The 22,959-nt window shown below is 42.4% G+C and overlaps 2 protein-coding genes across 2 annotated transcripts in view; one reads left to right on the forward strand and one right to left on the reverse strand.

The window, feature by feature from the left end:
• LOC103345078 (uncharacterized) overlaps positions 1-22,959 on the reverse strand; it is a 224,550-nt gene that overhangs the window by 146,765 nt on the left and 54,826 nt on the right. The gene's annotated exons all lie outside the window — the stretch shown is intronic.
• On the forward strand, positions 16,674-17,771 carry LOC108175391 (uncharacterized). The gene has a single exon (XM_089317829.1). It carries the CDS (start codon positions 16,754-16,756, stop codon positions 17,369-17,371), a length of 618 nt encoding a protein of 205 aa, XP_089173955.1. The 5' UTR covers positions 16,674-16,753; the 3' UTR covers positions 17,372-17,771.

A 22,959-nucleotide genomic window follows, 5' to 3' on the forward strand; every position in this document is an offset into this window, starting at 1 on the left:
AGGCAGTGGTGCACTTGTCCATTGGGAGGGACACATCCAACTGCCCTCTCCCTGTGATGTCAGCAGCTGTTAAGGGTTACCACCTAGAACTATTATCGCATTAGGCATGGCAAAAATTCTGATTTTAAAATCCTATTGTGGGCTGGCACTGTGGTATAGCAGGTTAAGCCACTGCCTGCAGTGCTGGCATCCCATATGGGCACCGGATGGAGTCCTGGCTGCTCCACTTCCAATTCAGCTCCCTGTTAATGGCATAAGAAAGCAGTGGAGGATGGTCAAGTGCTTGGACCCCTGCACCCACATGGGAGACCCAGAAAAGCTCCTGGCTTCAGCCTGGCCCAGCCCCAGCCATTGCTGCCATTTGGGGAGTGAATTAGCAGATAGAAGACCTCTCTCTGTGTGTGTCTCTGTCCCCACTCTCTCTGTAACTCTGCCTTTCAAATAAATAAATATTTTAAAATAAATAAATTAAATTAAAATTAAAATCCTGTTGCTCCTTTGCTATTGATTAACTGGAATATTCCCATAGAGACAACTCCTCTCATCCATGTAGGGTTATTCCAAGGAATAGTACTATGGGAAAAGCAAAACACATGTTTTGGTATCCCTTCTTTATTTACCACTTTGCCTCATCCAAAGGAGACTAAAAAGGATTTGTCTTTCTTTTTTAAATACCTGTCAATATGAACTCATGGATTTCAATGAACTTAGTGGGGTATCCATCCATTCTAGTTTGCATCCCTATTCGTGCCAAATAAGCAACTTTCAGTTGGTCTCTATGTCTTTCGACAGGAATCCAGTATACTCTAAAGGTTTCCTTACTTTGTGATGTAAAAAGATATTCCAGACTCACTATGCATTTCCTTCCTCAGATGTAATCAGCCATTTCTCCAAGGGGCCCAGTTCATTCTGATGGAAAATGGTATCAAAGATCATAAATGGCAATGTAAGAATGCTCATTACTACTGATTATTGTCTCTCAACTTTTCCAGTGCACATGGTCAGAAAATATTTATTTAAATTCTTCTATTTAACTACATTAAGAGTTTCTACTGAGAACTACAGGGTTTTCTTTTCCCCTTACATATCTTATTTACCGATCTTCTGACTTCTATGCCCTAAGTTCTGCAATGTAATTACTCATTTTCACTATTCCATGTAATATTCACAATAATCTTGTAATGCTATCAACAACAACAATGTGATTCTTGAAAATGAACTTAAAATTGTTTTGCAGGTTTCTGGCTTTTGTTGCTGCCATTTGTCTCAGGATGGTTACTGTTTCTGAAGCTATGGTTTGATAGGTTCCATTATTGTTGTTTTCATGATTTTTGAGGGATTTAAAAACTTAAACTTTGTTTTAGAATTTTGTGAAATAGGTGCAAAGTCAAAGCTACAAAACAAGGCACAAAGAAATCTGATCTGCCCACCCCATTTCCCCAACTCATTGGGAGTCTACTTTATAGCTATGATATGGAACAACCCAGACGTCCATCAGCTGAAGACTGGATAAGGAAATTATGGTTTATATACACTATGGAATACTACACAGCAATAAAAAAGAAGTCCTGTCATTTGCAACAAAATGGAAGCAACTGGAAATCATTATACTTAGTGAAATAAGCCAGTCACAGAAAGACATATATCATATGGTCCCTCTGATCTGTGGTAACAGAATACCTAAAAGGTAATCTTGGAGTAAAACTGACACCTTGATGATTTTGAACAGTTCTTGTCATGACTGTCAAGGAACAATATTTTTCTTGTTTGTTTCTTTTTCTTCATTTTATTCAATGAACTTTCTACTTAGTGTAGGGTTAATCTTATCAGTATAAAATTAACTGAAAACTGATTTTTGTAAAAATAAGAATGGGAAAGGGAGAGGGATGAGGAAGAAGGGTAGGAGGGATATAGGGGGGAAGAATCACCTTGTTCCCAAATTTGTATATATTAAATGCATGAAGTTTGTATTCCTTAATTTAAAAAAGTTATAGGAATCCAGTTTCACATAACTGCCATTATCTTAGCAGTAAATGCCAGCTTGTCCTCTAGGTGGCCTGGCCGTCATCCTAGACTCTATGGGATAAACAAAGTCATCAAGGAAATGCATTGCTCTTATCTGATGCCTGAAACATCTCTTATAAATGTTCACATTTCTTGAGAAAGTCCAGGTACATTCTAGTTGGTCACAGACCACATTTGTTAAACTTAGCATATAGATCCTTTTTTTCCTGTCACCAATCCAAGACATGCTCCTCTCCATAAATCCTTAATAATCTACACTCCGTGAATTCCTGGGTTTGTCTACCTCTTTCCTTGGTCTCTCAGCACCGTTTGCCTTTGGTGGACAATTCTTGTATACAAGGCCTTTCCGAGGCACAGATTGAGATTGATAGTTATATTTTTTTGCTTCATCAGGCATGACTGATGTACATCAAACTGTACATATTCACGATGCACCATTCGATGTTCTTCCCCGTGTATCTTTCATGAAACCAACACTGCCATCATACCAAACATCCATCCTTCCATATGCAATTCCTTCTCATTCCCTTCCCCAAGGCAACTCCTGATCAGCTGTCACCAAAACGTGCCTGCATTTTTCAGAATGTTATATAAGGGGAATTATACATTATGTACTCTATCTTTTCTGGCTTTTCATTCAGCATAATTATATCAAGATTCAAGCTGTCATGTATATTAATGGCCCATCCATTTTTATTGCCGAGAAGTGTTTCACTGTATGGACAGGGCATAGTTTGTTGATCCACTCACCTGCTGGTGTATTTCTAGGTTTTCCTATTACAAATAAAGTTATCATGAACATGTACAAACAAATCGTTGTATGAACATATGTGTTTATTTCTCTTGGGTAAACACTTCTAAATGGAATGGCAAGGTCATATGATAGATATACCTTTAACTCTTCAAGAAACTCTCAGAATGCCTGACCAAGTGGTTGTACCATTTTCTGTTTCCACCTTGTATAAGAATTCTAATGGCTTCACATCATCACTAATGCATAGTATGAGTATTCCGGTCAATTTTAACCATTCAAGAAAGTGTACAATGTTACTTCATTATGGCCTTAATTTTCATGTTCCAAATGGTTAACAATGTTGATCATCTTTTGTTTGATATCTGTATGTTTCCTTCAGTGAGTGTCTGTTAAATCTTTTGCTCATTTATTTGTGGGGTTGTTTGTATTACTGTTCAGTGGTAAGAATTCTTTTTATGCTCTATTTACATGTCCCTTGTTGGATTTATGGTCTATAAATATTCTCTCCAAGTTTGCAGCTTATCTTTTTTCTTTTAGAAGCAGTACATTTTAAAAAATCATTTTTTTAAAAGGAAGAGTTATAGAGAGAGGGAGAGAGGGAGAGAGAGAGAGAGAGAGAGAGAGAGAGAGAATCTTCCATGGTTTGGTTCACTCTCCAAATGGCCTCAATGGCTGGGCTGGGCAAGGCTGAAGCCAGATAGATTTATCCAGCTCTCTCACATGGGTGGTGGGGCCCCAAGCAGTTGGGCCATCTTCCATTGTTTTCCCAGGCTCATTAGCAGGAAGCTGGATAAGAAGTGGAGCAGCCAGTACTCAAACAAGTGCCCATATGAAATGACAGCATTACAAACAGTGGCTTAACTTGCTGCACTACAATATCAGCCCCAAACAATATATTTTGAAAAGCAAAAAGTTTTGATTTTGATAAGAGTCCAATTAATTGATTTTCCTGAGATGCAATTAAATCACTTAATAATTTGATTTTTCTAGATTTGCTTTAACAATTTTATTGTGGTAAGAATTCTCAATATGAGATACTGCAGGTTCAAGGAAGAGTAGGGGAGGAAACAGCAGAAGAAACTCTTCCGGAACGCGTGACTCACAGCGGACCTGCGTGGAGAGCGTGGGAGCCCACAGTTCGGGACATCAGCGGCAGACTCAACACACCAGCGCTGGAACACGAGGTGAGCCGAACCTCAATAGCCCGAGACACCGGCAGGCAAGCGGAGAGAGGAGACTAGAGGGAACGACCCCCGGCGGGGGAAGTTCACAAAGCTAACCGGAAGAGAGAGAGAGAGAGAAAAAAGGGTGACTAGTACGGACACGGGTTTCTCTCTCTCCGCTCACCTCTCAAGGGCGAGCAAGACAAAGAGCAGGCGCCATCTTGGACATACGTCATAAGCAGAGCGACCTCAGGTCTGCACCGGCCCTGAGCCTAGCAGAAAAACCTGACTCTGGGCGGGGCGAATTAACAGGAGATTAGGAGCTAGTAAATTTGTGGTGCTACTGAACTGAGACTGTGAAAAAAGAGACGGTGGGGGAGAGAACTCACGGAATTCACGTGAGCACTCTCCAGAGACGCTACAATTCCGTAACTTTGGCAACCCAGTGGGAGGCTGAAGGAGAATTTGAGCCCACTCTGAGGGCCGAACAGATTCCCTGTGTGGTCCTTGGGAAAGAGCTTCGGATCTCTGGCTCCTGTGGGTATATCATTTGCCTGCTAACTACCTCCAACTTCGTTCAGCTGTGCGGAATTACTTCCCTTTTGAATCAAAAAAAAAAAAAAAAAAAGAGAGAGAGAGAGAGAGATTTACCACGCCTAACCTGGGAGTGTCACCTTTGGCACACCAAACAGAGCTCTCAGGCCACACCCATCTCAAGCCCTAAGGCTCCATCAAAAACAGATAGTCCACTTAATCTAGAGTCATAGTATAACAAGAAAAAGCACCACAGTGAAGAAACCAAATATCTCCAATATGCCAAATAACAAACGCAAAAACCGAGGTAATAAAAACAAGGAAGTCACCATGACGGCCTCAAATGAAAAAGACACCCCAATTCAAGATTATGAAGATGATGAGATAGAAGAAATGCAAGAAGCAGATCTCAAAAAATTGATAAGAACATTAAGAAGTTCTCAAAAACAAATTCTGGAACTACACAAATCCTTACTGGACAAGATAGAAAATCTCTCTCGTGAAAATGAAATATTAAGGAGGAATCAAAATGAAACGAAACAACTAGTACAACAGGAAACTGTGATAGTGACTGAAGTGAAGAATTCAATAGATCAAATGAAAAACACAATAGAGAGCCTTACAAACAGAATGGGTGAAGCAGAAGAGAGAATATCGGACTTAGAAGACAGAGAACAGGAAAGGATACAGTCAGACCAAAGAAAAGAAGAGGAAATTAGAAATCTGAAACATATTGTCGGGAATCTTCAGGATACTATTAAAAAACCCAACATTCGGGTTCTAGGAGTTCCTGAAGGCATGGAGAGGGAGAAAGGATTAGAAGGCCTCTTTAGTGAGATATTAGCAGAAAATTTCCCAGGTTTGGAGAAGGACAGAGAAATCCTAGTACAGGAAGCCCACAGAACCCCTAATAAACACGACCAAAAGAGATCCTCACCACGACACGTTGTAATTAAACTCACCACAGTGAAACATAAAGAAAAGATCCTAAAATGTGCAAGAGAGAAACGTCAGATTACTCTCAGAGGATCTCCAATCAGACTCACAGCTGACTTCTCATCAGAAACTCTAAAAGCTAGGAGGGAATGGCGAGATATAGCCCAGGTACTAAGAGAGAACAACTGCCAGCCCAGAATATTATATCCTGCAAAGCTATCATTTGTGAATGAAGGTGAAATAAAGACTTTTCATTGCAAACAGAAATTGAAAGAATTTGTTGCCACTCGTCCAGCCCTGCAAAAGATGCTCAAAGTTGTGTTACACACAGAAACACAGAAACACGGTCATCAATATGAAAGAAGGTAAAGGAAGGAAACCAAGGAAGGAAACCTCACAGCAAAAGATCACAGGGAATTCAAAGCATATATTAGAACTTATCTTTGGCAAATGGCAGGGCAAAGTTACCACTTATCATTAGTCACTTTGAACGTGAATGGCCTGAACTGTCCAGTTAAAAGACACCAATTGGCTGATTGGGTTAAGGAACAAAACCCATCTATTTGCTGCTTACAAGAAACACATCTTTCCAACAAAGATCCATACAGACTGAAAGTGAAAGGCTGGAAAAAGATATACCATGCCAACAGAAATGAAAAAAGAGCGGGCGTAGCCATCTTAATATCGGACAACATAAACTTTACCACAAAAACTGTTAAGAGAGACAAAGAGGGACACTATATCATGATTAAGGGATCAATTCAACAGGAAGATATAACAATTATCAATGTATATGCACCTAACTACAGGGCACCAGTTTATCTAAAAGATTTATTAACGGACTTAAAGGGAGACTTAGACCCCAATACAGTAGTACTGGGGGACTTCAATACTCCACTCTCAGAAATAGACAGATCATCCAGTCAGAAGATCAACAAGGATACAGTAGATTTAAACGACACTATAGCCCAAATGGATCTAACAGATATATACAGAACTTTCAATCCTACAGCTAAAGATTTTACATTCTTCTCAGCAGTACATGGAAGCTTCTCTAGGATTGACCACATACTAGGCCATAAAGCAAGCCTCAGCAAATTCAAAAGAATTAGAATCATACCATGCAGCTTCTCAGACCATAAAGGAATGAAGTTGGAAATTACCAACTCAGGAATCCCTAGAGCATACGCAAACACATGGAGATTGAACAACATGCTCCTGAATGAACAATGGGTCATAGAAGAAATCAAAAGAGAAATCAAAAACTTTCTGGAAGTAAATGAGGATAACAGCACAACATACCAAAACTTATGGGACACAGCAAAAGCAGTGTTAAGAGGAAAGTTTATATCAATAGGTGCCTACATCAAGAAATTGGAAAGACACCAAATAGATGAGCTTTCAATTCACCTCAAGGATCTAGAAAACCTACAGCAAATCAGACCCAAATCTAGTAGGAGAAGAGAAATAATTAAAATCAGAGAAGAAATCAACAGGATTGAATCAAGAAAAACATTACAAAAAATCAGCCAAACGAAGAGCTGGTTTTTTGAAAAAATAAACAAAATTGACACCCCATTGGCCCAACTAACTAAAAAAAGAAGAGAAAAGACCCAAATCAATAAAATCAGAGATGAAAAAGGAAACGTAACAACAGACACCACAGAAATAAAAAGAATCATCAGAAATTACTACAAGGACTTGTATGCCAGCAAACAGGGAAACCTATCAGAAATGGATAGATTCCTGGACACATGCAAACTACCTAAATTGAACCAGGAAGACATCGAAAACCTAAACAGACCCATAACTGAGACAGAAATTGAAACAGTAATAAAGGCCCTCCCAACAAAGAAAAGCCCAGGACCAGATGGATTCACTGCTGAATTCTACCAGACGTTTAAAGAAGAACTAACTCCAATTCTTCTCAAACTATTCAGAACAATCGAAGAAGAGGGAGTCCTCCCAAATTCTTTCTATGAAGCCAGCATCACCTTAATTCCTAAGCCGGAAAAAGATGCAGCACTGAAAGAGAATTACAGACCAATATCCCTGATGAACATAGATGCAAAAATCCTCAATAAAATTCTCGCCAATAGAATGCAACAACACATCAGAAAGATCATCCACCCAGACCAAGTGGGATTTATCCCTGGTATGCAGGGATGGTTTAATGTGCGCAAGACAATCAATGTGATACACCACATTAACAGACTGCAGAAGAAAAACCATATGATTCTCTCAATAGATGCCGAGAAAGCATTTGATAAAATACAACACCCGTTCATGATGAAAACTCTAAGCAAACTGGGTTTGGAAGGAACATTCCTCAATACAATCAAAGCAATCTATGAAAAACCCACAGCCAACATCCTATTGAATGGGGAAAAGTTGGAAGCATTTCCACTGAGATCTGGTACCAGACAGGGATGCCCACTCTCACCACTGCTATTCAATATAGTTCTGGAGGTTCTAGCCAGAGCTATTAGGCAAGAAAAAGAAATTAAAGGGATACAAATTGGGAAGGAAGAACTCAAACTATCCCTCTTTGCAGATGACATGATTCTGTATTTAGGGGACCCAAAGAACTCTACTAAGAGACTATTGGAACTCATAGAAGAGTTTGGCAAAGTAGCAGGGTATAAAATCAATGCACAAAAATCAACAGCCTTTGTATACACAGACAATGCCATGGCTGAGGAAGAACTTCTAAGATCAATCCCATTCACAATAGCTACAAAAACAATCAAATACCTTGGAATAAACTTAACCAAAGACGTTAAAGATCTCTACGATGAAAATTACAAAACCTTAAAGAAAGAAATAGAAGAGGATACCAAGAAATGGAAAAATCTTCCATGCTCATGGATTGGAAGAATCAATATCATCAAAATGTCCATTCTCCCAAAAGCAATTTACAGATTCAATGCAATGCCAATCAAGATACCGAAGACCTTCTTCTCAGATCTGGAAAAAATGGTGCTGAAATTTATATGGAGGCACAAGAGACCTCGAATAGCTAAAGCAATCTTGTACAACAAAAACAAAGCCGGAGGCATCACAATACCAGATTTCAGGACATACTACAGGGCAGTTGTAATTAAAACAACATGGTACTGGTACAGAAACAGATGGATAGACCAATGGAACAGAATTGAAACACCAGAAATCAACCCAAACATCTACAGCCAACTTATATTTGATCAAGGATCTAAAACTAATTCCTGGAGCAAGGACAGTCTATTCAATAAATGGTGCTGGGAAAATTGGATTTCCACGTGCAGAATCATGAAGCAAGACCCCTACCTTACACCTTACACAAAAATCCACTCCACATGGATTAAAGACCTAAATCTACGACCTGACACCATCAAGTTACTAGAGAACATTGGAGAAACCCTTCAAGATATTGGCACAGGCAAAGAATTTCTGGAAAAGACCCGGGAGGCACAGGCAGTCAAAGCCAAAATCAACTATTGGGATTGCATCAAATTGAGAAGTTTCTGTACTGCAAAAGAAACAGTCAGGAGAGTGAAGAGACAACCGACAGAATGGGAAAAAATATTTGCAAACTATGCAACAGACAAAGGGTTAATAACCAGAATCTACAAAGAGATCAAGAAACTCCACAAAAACAAAACCAACAACCCACTTAAGAGATGGGCCAAGGACCTCAATAGACATTTTTCAAAAGAGGAAATCCAAATGGCCAACAGGCACATGAAAAAATGTTCAAGGTCATTGGCAATCAGGGAAATGCAAATCAAAACCACAATGAGGTTTCACTTCACCCCGGTTAGAATGGCTCACATGCAGAAATCTACCAACAACAGATGCTGGCGAGGATGTGGGGAAAAAGGGACACTAACCCACTGTTGGTGGGAATGCAAACTGGTCAAGCCACTATGGAAGTCAGTCTGGAGATTCCTCAGAAACCTGAAGATAACCCTACCGTTCGACCCAGCCATCGCACTCCTTGGAATTTACCCAAAGGAATTTAAATTGGCAAACAAAAAAGAGGTCTGCACCCTAATGTTTATTGCAGCTCAATTCACAATAGCTAAGACCTGGAACCAACCTAAATGCCCATCAACGGTAGACTGGATAAAGAAATTATGGGATATGTACTCTTTAGAATACTATACCGCAGTAAGAAACAACGAAATCCAGTCATTTGCAACAAAATGGAGGAATCTGGAACACATCATGCTGAGTGAAATAAGCCAGTCCCAAAGGGACAAATACCATATGTTCTCCCTGATCGGTGACGACTGACTGAACACCAAGAGGGAAACCTGTTGGAGTGAGGTGGACACTATGGGAAATGGTGGCTTGATCAGCATAGCCCTGACTGTTAATGAACAACTAAATACATTATCCCTCTTTGTAGTTTTTTTATCTGTTCTACTTAATATGACTGGTTTAGATCTGTAATTGATGCACAGTTATTCTTAAGTGTTGAAAATTAACTGAAATGTGATCCCTGTTGAACATGGTGGTGGGAATGGGAGAGGGAAGAGATGTATAATTTGGGACATGCTCAGGCTGACTTGCCCCAAGTGGTGGAGTTGGAAGCATACCAGGGGATTCCAATTCAATCCCATCGAGGTGGCATGTACCAATGCCATCTCACTGTTCCAGGTGATCAGTTTCAGTTCACAGTTGGTCATGGTGAAGGGACTGGGAGTCAAAGGGAGCACATAGACAAGTCTAGTACCTGCTAACGCTAACTGATGGAGTAAATAAAGGGGAGAGTGATCCAACATGGGAAGTGAGATACTCAGCAGACTCATAGAATGGCAGATGTCCTAAATAGCACTCTGGCCTCAGAATCAGCCCTAAAGGCATTCGGAGCTGGCTGAAAAGCTCATGAGAGTATTTCAGGCATGGAAAGCCAAGACACTCTGGCAAAAGATCTCTGCGAGTGAGATCCCAGTGGAAAGAACAGGCCATCAAAGAAGGAGGTACCTTTCTCTGAAGGGAGGAGAGAACCTCCACTTTGACTATGACCTTGTCTAAACAAGATAAGAGTTGGAGAACTCAGAGGGCTTCCATAGCCTTGGAAACTCATGACTGGAGCATAGGGAGATTACTGATGCCATAGACAGGAGTGTCAATTGGTAAAGTCAACAACAGGAGTCACTGTGCACTTACTCCTCATGTAGGATCTCTGTCCTTAATGTGCTGTACATTGAGATTTAATGCTATAACGAGTACTCAAACAATATATTTCACTTTGTGTTTCTATGGGGGTGCAAACTGTTGAAATCCTTACTTAATGCATACTAAACTGATCCTCTGTAAAAAAAAAAAAAAAAAAAAAAGAAAGAAAGAAATTATCAATTCCCAACTTGACTCTCACTGGGATTAAACATGACAATAGGTCTGCTCTGATTTCATCATCATTTAAAAAAATCATCTATTATTTTTCACTTTATGTTTCTGTGTGGGAGCAAACTGTTGAAATCCATACTTAATGTATACTAAGCTGATCTTCTGTATATTAAGATAATCGAAAATGAATCTTGATGTGAATGGAAGGGGAGAGGGAGTGGGAAAGGGGAGGGTTGTGGGTGGGAGGGACGGTATGGGGGGAAAGCCATTGTAATCCATAAGTCGTACTTTGGAAATTTATATGCATTAAATAAAAGTTTAAAAAAAAAAAAAAAAAGAATTCTCAATATGAGATTCATCCTTTTTTTTTTTTTTTTTTTTTTTTTTTTTTTTTTTTTTTTTGACAGGCAGAGTGGACAGTGAGAGAGAGAGACAGAGAGAAAGGTCTTCCTTTGCCGTTGGTTCACCCTCCAATGGCCGCCGTGGCCAGCACACCGCGCTGATCCGAAGGCAGGAGACAGGTGCTTCTCCTGGTCTCCCATGGGGTACAGGGCCCAAGGAATTGGGCCGTCCTCCACTGCACTCCTGGGCCATAGCAGAGAGCTGGCCTGGAAGAGGGGCAACCGGGACAGAATCCGGCGCCCTGACCAGGACTAGAACCCGGTGTGCTGGCACCGCAAGGCAGAGGATTAGCCTATTGAGCCATGGCGCTGGCCAAGAGATTCATCCTCTTAACAAAACTGTAAGAGTACAATCCATTAACGCCGACTATAGGTACAAGCTTTACAAGAGCTCTCTAGAACTTGTTGATCTTACTTCACTGGAACTTTAGGCCATTGGGTTTATGGACTTCTAAACTCCATGAAATGGGAACACAGCAGCCCTTACCCCAAGGCAGGATTTTTTCCATTCCTGAGGCAGCAACACTATGAATACTCCAATCAATGACCCATGAATTATAAGGTTTTTGCTCTGGCTCATGGCAATATGAGGTATTTTGTGTCATCTCCAAGAATTGTTCTTCCTGCCTAGGAAACACCTCATTTGTTTCCTCCTCTTAAGTCATCAGTACCCTGCTGTACACGGCAGCTGATCTCTAAAAACCAGTGTTGCCCTTGTTTTTTGTTTCCTTAGTTTTCTCAGGAAGTAGGGTAAATCCAGTCCCTGCTGTTCTATCCTGGCTACAAGTGGAAGTCCCTTTTTCCGAGGTTTTCATCTCCTCTTTTGCTATTGATTTTTAAATGCAAATATATTTTTATATTTATATCCTGGATTTTTAGGCATATGGTAGAACATGCTACACATTTTTCTCTACCTGCTGTATCATCGCTTAACTATATATCCTGGAGATTATTTCATAACAGCATATAAAGGTGCCCTTCATTCCTGTACATAGCAGAATCGGATTCTGTTACAGGAATGCACCACCATTTATTCACCTGCACTCTGCAAAGACTTCAGGGTGGTGTCCAATTTTGTCTTATTTTTACAAATAGAAGTTATGAATGATCTTGTGCTATATCTTCTCATAGTTTTGCCCAAGTATATTTTGGGTAATCTATAGAATTAGGGTAGCCAGATCAAGGAATAAGGCTGCCAGTTACTGCCAATCCTAGCAAGAAAAGTATAAACATCAAGAAAAGTATGAGCATGTCAATTTCTACACTATCTCTAACAGAAAATATTGTTAAATTTTGAATTTTTGGGGTCTGTAGCTGTGGCAAGGCAGGTAAAGCTACAGCCTGCAGTGCCGGCATCCCATATGGACGCCAGTTCAAGTCCTGGCTGTTCCACTTCCTATCCAGCTCTCTGCTATGGCCTGGGAAAGCAGTAGAAGATGGCGCAAGTGCTTGGGACCCTGCAACCACGTGGGAAATCCAGAGAAAGCTCCTGGATCCTGGCTTCAGATAGGCCATTGCAGGCATTTTGGTCATCTGGGGAGTGAACCAGTGGATGGAAGACCTTTCTCTCTATCCCTCTCTCTCTCTGCCTCTACCTCTCTGTAAATCTGCCTTTCAAATAACTAAAAATCTTCAAAAATTTTTTGAAATTTGACAATATAACTGGTAAGAAGTACTCTCACATACAATTTCATTTCTCTTATGCAGGAGATTGGGAATCTTTATATGGTGAAGAAATGTTTGCACTTCATTTTCTTATTAGGCTGTTGATGTTTTTTTAATCTATATTTAGGATGCTTATATATAAAAGGACTTCAAAATGTTTATGGACAAATGGAATGAAAATATAAAAACTAAAAATATGATCTTTATTCCTCAATGTAAGCACCATCAAGTTCAAGAGACGTCTGTAGGTGAGGACAGCCATTTAGTCCAACCCCAAACCTGAAGGTCCTGGATGTTTAATGATGTCAACAGAATCTTTTTTACATTATTAACTGAAGAAAAATGGGTTACCTTTGAGGACTTTTTAAAATTAGGAAACAGAAGTCAGAAGGAGCCAGATCAGGACTGCAAGGGGGTGCCTTTTGGTTTGCCACTGACATTCTCACGAAATTCCCTTAGTTTAATGAAAGGAATGAGTAGGAGCATCTTAGAGGTGGAGAAGGACTCTCTAATGAGGATTTTGAGAGTATTATCCATCTAAAACTTTGGTTAGCTTCCTCAAAAAGTCTCATAATAAGCAAATACTGTTCTTTCGTCCTCCAGAAAGTCAACAGACAAGATGCCTGTCACATCCCCCCAAACTCTTGTCACGACATTTGCTCTTCACTGGTGCACTTTTGCTTTGATTGGGTCACTCCTACCTCTTGGGAGCTGTTGCTTTGATTGTGCTTTGTTCCTAGGGTCTTTTTTTTTTTTTTTTTTGACAGGTAGAGTGGACAGTGAGAGAGACAGAGAGAAAGGTCTTCCTTTGCCGTTGGTTCACCCTCCAATGGCCGCTGCGGCCGGCGCACCGCGCTGATCTGAAGGCAGGAGCCAGGTGCTTCTCCTGGTCTCCCATGGGGTGCAGGGCCCAAATACTTGGGCCATCCTCCACTGCACTCCTAGGCCACAGCAGAGAGCTGGCCTGGAAGAGGAGCAACCAGGACAGAATCCGGTGCCCCGACCAGGACTAGAACTTGGTGTGCCGGCTCCGCAAGGCGGAGGATTAGCCTAGTGAGCCGCGGCGCCAGCCTTTTCCTAGGGTCTTACTGGCAAAACCAGGTTTCATCTCATGCTTCAATTCTTTGAAGAAATACTTCAGGATCTTGATTCCACTTGTTGAAAATTTCCACTGAAAGCTCTGCCTCGGCCTGCAGCTGATCTGGGAACAATCGTTTGGGCACCCATGGAGAAGAAAGTTTGCTCCATTTTAATTTTTCAGTCAAAACTGTAAAAAACTAAACACTTTGGAATGTCTGTGGCACTGGCTATTTTCTCTGTTGATCATTGGTCCTCTTCAATCAGGACAGGAAGATGTGAATGGTGTGTTACTGTGGGCTTCATCTTCAACACCATCTCATCCCTTCTGCAATGAGTCACACATTTGTGAGCTGCTGGTTTCTTCATCAGTGTTTTGGTAAAGCATCAGTGATTTCACAATTCTTCCACCCAAGTTCATCAAAGATTTGACATTTGTTCTTGCTTCAACTTTAGCAGAATTCATATTGTTCTGTTTTGTGCCCCAAACTATATCCTGCTCAGACATGTTAAAACAAATGAGTGCAAGTTTTAGTGCAAAAATTTTTGAACAACATGCATAGTTTGCTAATGTATGTTTTCCATGAATGTTCTGAAGACCCTCCATACTAATAACCCCTTGTCTGTTGCTCATATTGCAAGTATTTTTTTTCATTTAGCCAACTGTGTTTTTACGTTATGATCGTTTCTTATCATTTTTTGTATTGTTAATTTTTGTCTCTTAGCCATTAGTAGGGATTTAACTACAAAATATTTATATATATATGTATAAATAGAAAAATATTAAATTGAGAATCCTCTTTAATGACGAGGTCTTCTATTACCTCTAATGCCCATTTTGCAATGGGTTCTGATTGACTTCTTTCAAATGTCTACCAGACCAACAGCTTCCTTTCCATACTCACCGCTCTGGGGAGGTGTTCATCTTTTACTCCGAGACTATGGTGACTGCCCAACTGTTCTTCCTGCTTCCTATCACTCCCGACCCCCAGCAAATAACAGTTGAAAGGCTTAGGTGTCTACTGATACCTTCCTTTCCACTGTGTGATGATACGATATCCAGTCTCTTTGTATAAATTCAAGAATATATTTAAATTGTCCTTATTTTATATGTTGTCATTATCTCTCTCTACTTTTCCACCACGCTACCCAGACAAGTCATTTGCCCCAACGTAAGCCAAAAGCATATCTCCATTCAATCTTGCCCCATTGTCTTAATGCTCATTCTTTTCTTCTCTAGACATCTGAATTGTATATAATATGTTACAGGGTGAATAAGCGCCCTGCATTTTCAAGAAATCCAACATTTACTCAACTAACCTTCACTCAAGGCATTTGCTGGCACTGTGTTTAGAAGCGTGAATAAAACACCATATCTTATGGATGTGGTGTTCACAGAAGAACCAAGAAAAAGAGATATAAAACAATTATGATAAAGTGGGATGCCCTAGATGAGAGCCATATCTTGGAGCAGAGAGGAGGGAAGGATTATTTGAAATGTAGTAGATGTCAAGAAATACATTGTTAATGGGTTGGTAGCTGGGCAGGAAAAATGAAGCATTAGCAAGAGTTTTCTGAGTAGATAAAGAAAAAACAGCATTCTAGACAAATGGAACAGCATGAGAAGTGGCATGGGACTGTCCTTTTCCATGTCTTTCTTGAACATTCTAGGTGAGAATCACCTTCCCTATTGGCTGTGTGACTTCAGTCTACTGTGGTCTTAATTATCTCATGTGCAAAGAATTAAGGAAAATTATGCCCACCTCAGAGAGTCTTTGTGAAGTGTAAACAAGATAAAAGTCATAGAAGCCTCAGAAAATTCCTGATGCACAGTAAGCACTCAACAAATTATCAGTTAATAGTGTTATCTCATCTTTCATTTGAAATGTACAGACTGAAATACCAAATTGTTGTATGGCTTACCACTCATACAATATTCCTAATACTTGCAGTTCCCAAATTCTTTCCAATATCTCTATTTCACTTGTCCTGTTTAAGTGTCTGTAGGACATAAATTAAAGCTTAACCCTTTATGTCTCCCTTGTTTCAAGCAAAATATTTCCAGCATGCATTGCTGAGAGAAAATAGGTCAGGATATGAGAAAACATATTTTCAATAATACTTCAAATACTTTAAAAGACTTCTAGTCTTTTGCCTTATGATGCCCTGTTTCTGAGGAACATGCCAATAATGATGTAGCAATTTTTAAAAGCATCCATTGTGCCAATGCATTTTTACTATCTAAAAGTAATGAATCATTGCATTATAACTGTTTCAAATAGACTACATTAAGCAAGACAAAATCGACAGGAACTCCACTGGGAACTTCACATCTCACCGACCATCCAGTAAATCCAAAGGCATCGTGCTTCTTCTCACTGCAGATAAGACATCCCCTAGACCTCCCAAAGATAGAGCTCTAATTCTATTTTCCTACCAGCATTCCCTATGACTTGCTTTTCACATCTTGGATGTCATAGTCATCATAAAACCCATCCTCAACATACTGAAGAATTGACACTTGAGAAATCCAATGAAACAGTGTCATGTGAGAGATCTACATTAGAAGACACCTCAGAGAGAGGAAGACAAACGGAGGTGATTCATTTGGCTTCATCAAATTGGGTAGCTCCTAACACAACAGGAAAAGGAAATGGTGCCTTCTATATATAGGCATCTTTGCCAGAGAAACACAATTATCTAATTGACTAAAACTAACTGATTTTCTACTGGATAAACAAGATCCTTCATATGGTCACAGTAGCCGGCAACAGGGTATAAAAAGCAAGAGGGAGCAAGGGGAGATCAAACTCCAAACAACCACCTTCTTGGAAACCCAACCAGAACCTCCACCCTCCGACACCATGGTCAGCTCCTGTGGCTCTGTCTGCTCTGAGCAGGAGACCTGCTGCCAGCCTAGCTGCCTTCAGACCACCTGCTGCAGGACCACCTGCTGCCGCCCCAGCTGCTGCGTGTCCAGCTGCTGCCGGCCCCAGTGCTGCCAGCCCACCTGCTGCAGACCCACCTGCTGCATCTCCAGCTGCTGCCGGCCCCAGTGTTGCCAGTCTGTGTGCTGCCAGCCCACCTGCTGCAGACCCAGCTGCTGCAGACCCTCCTGCTGCCAGCCCACCTGCTGCAAGCCCACCTGCTGCATCTCTAGCTGCTGCAGGCCCCAGTGCTGCCAGTCCCAGTGCTGCCAGCCCACCTGCTGCATCTCCAGCTGCTGCAGGCCCCAGTGCTGCAGGCCCCAGTGCTGCCAGCCCTCCTGCTGCCGCCCCACCTGCTGCATCTCCAGCTGCTGCCGCCCCTCCTGTAGTAGTTCCAGCTGCTGTGGCTCCAGCTGCTGCCGCCCCAGCTGCTGCCCTGGCTGCTGCATCCGCCCAGTCTGTGGCCAAGTCTCCTGCCACACCAGTTGCTATCGCCCAACCTGTGTCATCTCCACCTGCCCCCGCCCCATGTGCTGCGCCGTCCCTTGCTGCTGAATCCCGGCTTTGCATACACCATCTCCTTTTCCCCACAACCCCACGTATGAGGACCTGGAGTGCTCAAGAAAACTGATCTCCAGTCCACGAGCAACCCTTGCTCCTAGGAACTCTGCATCCATATTCTCACTTCAAATTCCCTTGTTTCCAAGTGACGTCACTGAGAGTCTCCCAATAAACGAATAAAATGCTGCCAGGGTTTCTCCCTTTGTCTTCAGAACAGACGTTCATCATGTGAAGGAACTGAAGACTCACTCCATCACTTGTAGGACCACAGATTCTAACTTCTCTGAACTTCAAAGTCCTCTGAATTTTCTCCCCTTCTGTTTTTGCAAAGATGCTCTTGTACCTTGTTATTTCCATGTACCAGAATAAACCTCTATTCTATAGGCACTGAAAACTGAATGTGGTCATTCTTGTCTTTTTCTAACAAAAGGGTTGGGTCCCGGGTAATCGTATTTTGCCTGTGCTTGCAGGGCAGGCAGCACCCTGCAGGCAGCCTTCCAACACAAGTCAAGGGATTTTCATCACTGCTGAAGTTTTTTTTTCCTTAGTCTTAGACAAATCAACTAATCATTTTGCAGTCTTTAGGGAAAAAAGAGTGAAGTTAAAGTTATGAGTATAATAGCAGGATTTTTGTGTGTGTATAAAATATTCATTATTTAAAATTCCTCCCTTTCTCCCCCTTAGTACTTCCTTCCTTTTTTCCTTTAATTTCTGTAGTTATATACTTTAAATTTAATTTATAATCACATGATCTTTTAAGATACCATTTTCCAGGGCTGGCACTGTAGTGTAGCAGGTTGACCTACCACCTTCAGCACCGGTATCCCATATGGGCACCAGTTTGAGTCCTGGCTGTTCCACATCTGGTCCAGCTCTCTGCTATGGCCTGGGAAAGCAGCAGAAGATGTCCCAAGTGCATGGGCCCCTGCACCCACGTGGGAGACCCAGAGGAAGCTCCTGGCTCCCAGCTTCAGTCTGGCCCAGCCCTGCCTGGCCATTGCAGCCATTTGGGGAGTGAACCAGTGGATGGAAGACTTCTCTGTCTCTCCCTCCCCCTCTCTCTGCAACTCTGCCTTTCAAATAAAATAAATCTTAAAAACACCACCATGTTTCAGACTTTTTGTCTTTCTGTTCAAATATTTTCAAAATACAAAGAAGAATTCAAGGAGCTCACAGGGATTTAACAATTCTTGACATTTACCCCAGCTGCTTCCCAGGCAAGCATGATTTCCAAAGGAGGGGCAGATTTCTTAACATCACAAAAGGGGGGAGGGACTCTAAAAGCAGTCCACAAATGGCTTAGCAAAACGCACCTGTTTTCCACTGAGAGTCAGGTGCAGTGAGTCTCTTCTCCATACACATGGGAGATCTGCCTTGTTCTGTGGCAGAGCTTCCACAGGGAGCCCATCCTGCTGTGCAGGCTCCAGGGCCAGGCAGGTGAGGTAAGTGAGGGAGGCAGACCTGGCGCAGTCACAGGTATGGCTGTAGGCTGGGACTTTTTTTTTAACCCAAGGTCATGTTCCCTTATCAAGATAGGACAATAAGCACCCACGTCCCTCTCCCTGGCCAGGGATGCCTCCAACTGGGACTCCCCACAGGGTCAGCTGAGACCTCCACTGAGGCTGCTCCCAGTTTTTCTCCCAGTGACCCATCCTCCCTTTCCTCCCGTCCCTCCCACAGGGGTTAACTCCAAGAGCACATCTCAACCCCACCCTGGTATGCCAGTCTCCACCCCAGGGTCTGCTCCCTGACTGTCCGACCTAGCCCCCAGACCAATCTGAAAGGCACAGCAACTAACTGGAGAGTGATTGACTTTTAATTTTTTAGTGCATGATAGAAATGGGAGCACAAATGTAATAGCAGAAAATGTATTTAACAGACCCTACATAGAAAATCATGCATTTTGGCCGGCGCCGCGGCTCACTAGGCTAATCCTCCGCCTAGCGGAGCCGGCACACCGGGTTCTAGTCCCGGTCAGGGCGCCGGATTCTGTCCCGGTTGCCCCTCTTCCAGGCCAGCCCTCTGCTGTGGCCAGGGAGTGCAGTGGAGGATGGCCCGGGTGCTTGGGCCCTGCATCCCATGGGAGACCAGGAAAAGCACCTGGCTCCTGGCTCCTGCCATCGGATCAGCGCGGTGCGCCGGCCGCAGCGCGCTGACCGCGGCGGCCATTGGAGGGTGAACCAACGGCAAAGGAAGACCTTTCTCTCTGTCTCTCTCTCTCACTGTCCACTCTGCCTGTCAAAAAAAAAAAAAAAAAAAAAAGAGTAAAGAAGAAAAAAAAAAGAAAATCATGCATTTTATCTCAATCACATTTATTCCTTTCTACAGATTTTTATGTCATTTGTACACACACACATGCTTTTAAAAATTTAAACAGCAAAAATAATGTAACTAGAAGTTTTATTTCATTTGTAATTGCTAATTCCATTTTAAACCCATTGTTACAAATCATGACACACCCTAATAAATGTATCTGTACCACTTATGGGCATTTATTCACAAATCAGGCTTTAGTTAATGGTATTTGAAAAGCAGAAAGAGAGACAGAGACACATCTTCTATCTATTGGTTCATGCCTCAAATGCCCACAACAGCCAGGGCTGGGCCAGGCCCAAGCCAGGAGCCTAGAACTCAATCCAGATCTCCCAAATGGGTGATGAGGACCCAATTACTTGAACCATCAGCCAACGTCTCCCAGAGTATGCATTAACAGGAAGTTAGAATCAGAAGTGGAAGTCAGACTCAAAACCAGGGCACCTTGATACGAGAAGTGGGCACCCCACCTGGCACCTTAACCACTCAGCAAACGCACGCCCTAGTTGTACATGTCCTGTGCTAACTTATTCAGATATCTTGTATGCACTTCAGGAGATGTGAATACCTTCCCCAGCCAAGCCAAGTGTATTGCTTGGCATATTTATTTACATGAGAAATCGTATTGAGAATCATGAGTATATTTTTTCCACTATAGTATATGAGAACACTGATTTTTATCAATTCACCAGTTATCTGACCTCACGGTTAATAATAACTCAAATACTCAACTGATTCTCTACAAACAGGGCAGCCAACCCCAGCAAGCCCCCATCCAGATGCCCACAGCGGGAACCCCATCAGCAGCACAAACAGGTGGGGTTTTCCTTCCATTCCTATCTTACTCTCCCCACCCCCTCTCCTGTGCCTCCTGGGGTCCCCTTCCATGTAGACTCAAGTGGTTGTCTCGGGTTCTGCAAAGGACAGAACTTGAGCTGAGACCACTGAAGTTTAGCAAACGTGTCTAGCTGATTAATAGTAAGTGTATAACGGCGGTTATTTCTAACAATAAAACTGGGAAGCCCGGGGGCGAAGGAAAGCTCTGCTACCATTTGGCCTTTACCTCCTTCCTGTCATCTCCGTGTGCATTTAGGTCAGTGTGTCAAGCACAGGAGTCATGGTTATCTGGAAACAAATCTAACTCTACAAATCAAACCTTAACCTCCACAGCTTCCAAGGCAGTATTTATCAGGCGGCATGTTACTTATCACATAAATAAATATAGTTCCCCTCTAACAGAATGGCAGTCTGGAATGTTTCTCCTCTTCTACAGCAGTCAAAGGACAAGTGCTTTGTAAAGGACCATACCTGTCCTCCATCATGAGAAAGCCTTAATTTACTCAACAAGTGCTTATCACCAGGTCCTCTGTCTGGGCCCTGTGCAGACCATACCTTCAGGACACTTACCTCGCACCTGGTAGCAAGCCAGAAGTAGGGAACTCTGACAAGTAGAGTGAATTGAAGTGAAGCGCTGTGCAAGGAAGAGCTGATGTCAACAGGGTAGTTTATCAGGGGAGATTATCATTCAGGAGGAAATATTTCAACAAGGTCTGTTTCTTTGACAGGCAAAGAGAAAGCAACAACGTGGGACTGACAGACAGAACTCTCATCCGCTAGTTCACCTTCCAAACACCAGCAAAGCCTGGGCCTTGGCCAGGCCTAAGCTGGGAACCAGGAACTCAATCCAGGTCTCCCGCAGGATGGCAAGAGTCCAAACATGAGGCATTCCTGCTGCCTCCCAGGGTCAGGAGCCGGTGCTGAAAGCCAGGTAAGGAGCCCAGGTACTCCGATGTGGGATGCGGGCAGCATGGCCAGCATCTTGACCGCTAGGCCAGATGCCCACTCCTCACCTAGGTCCTGGCAGACCAGTGGGACATGGCAGAGCCGAGAAAGAACAAACAGTCCCGGGAGAATCAGCTTCTGCAAAGGTCGGCAGGTTTTCTTCTTCACTCTTTCCTTGGCTGAGACGCTGGGCTTGCTTTCTGTCCAATCTCAGACAAGGTTGTTGTTTGTTTATTTTTAACCTCTCCATGCTTCTTTCATCTCTTCTAAGCTGCCACCTGCACTGCCAGAATCCCATATGGGTGCTGGTTGAATCCTGGTTGCTCTACTTCCTATCCAGTTCCCTGTTAATGTGCCTGGGAAAGCAGAAGAAGATAGACCAAGTACTTGGGCCCCTACTACCCATGTGGGAGACCCAGAAGAAGCTCTTGGCTTCAGCCATCTGGGGGAGTGAACCAGTGGGTGGGAGACCTCTCTATCTCTCCTCCTCTCTCTCTAACTTTGCCTTCCAAATAAATAAATAAGCAAGCAAGCAAGAAATAAGAATATACAGAGCCAGTGTAGCATAGAGGTTAAGCTGCTGCCTGCAGTGCTGGCATCCCACATGGGCACCGTTTGAGTCCTGGCTGTTCCACTTCCAATCTAGCTTCCTGCTAATGTCCCTAGGAAAGTGGAAGATGCTTTAAAGGGCTGCTTTAAAGATCAAAAACAAAACAAATAGAATATACAAGATATGACCCCACAGTGTCTGGTAGAGAATAAATACTTCACAAATGCCACACGCATACTGAGGGCATAAAGAACATATCCTCATACCATCGAGTTAGATTTAGTTGTTCAGTTAAAGCAATTATGGTTTTTAAAATTTTTGCTGGCCACCATTTCCTATGCATGCGGGGGGCTGTCCTACCCCCAGGGCACCCAACAGAATGTCCTGGAACCATATTATTAAAGCCCTGCTAAGTCTAGTGTTTATAAGTAGCAAGTGCTTCTGCAAATGAACAATCCTCTGTGCAATCTGACAATCAAAAGATAAATCAGAACTTCCCATTCTTAATGCCTACCTGAAAGACACACATCAACAACGTGTTTTTGCTATTTAAAAACAGTGAGTCATTGCCAAGTACTTGGAGACTATGGAATAAGAGCTCAGAACTTCCTTGGGGTCTCACCTTCCAAGTCATCCACTCAGGATCACACACCTTCCCCCAAACAGCTCTTTCCTTCTAATTACTTTCCCACGTGTCACTTGACCAGAACATTCTTTGATAATAAAAGACATGGCAGCATTGTGAAAAGCATCCCACACGACAAGCAGGAAGCAAATGAAGAGGGGAGGAAATGTCCCATTCAAAAACAAAGTTTCCAGAGGCTCATGTGGTGAGTGGCTCTGTAAAAGACACCGCACTGGCCAGAAGCAAAGGTGGCATCTGGTAAAGAGGAAATGTGACAATCTCAAATGGAAACACTAGAGCACACCTGGAACA

The sequence above is a fragment of the Oryctolagus cuniculus genome, chromosome 17, assembly GCF_051225735.1.
Source record: "Oryctolagus cuniculus isolate XC-2025 breed Fujian yellow rabbit chromosome 17, ASM5122573v1, whole genome shotgun sequence".
Classification (NCBI taxonomy): Eukaryota; Metazoa; Chordata; class Mammalia; order Lagomorpha; family Leporidae; genus Oryctolagus; species Oryctolagus cuniculus.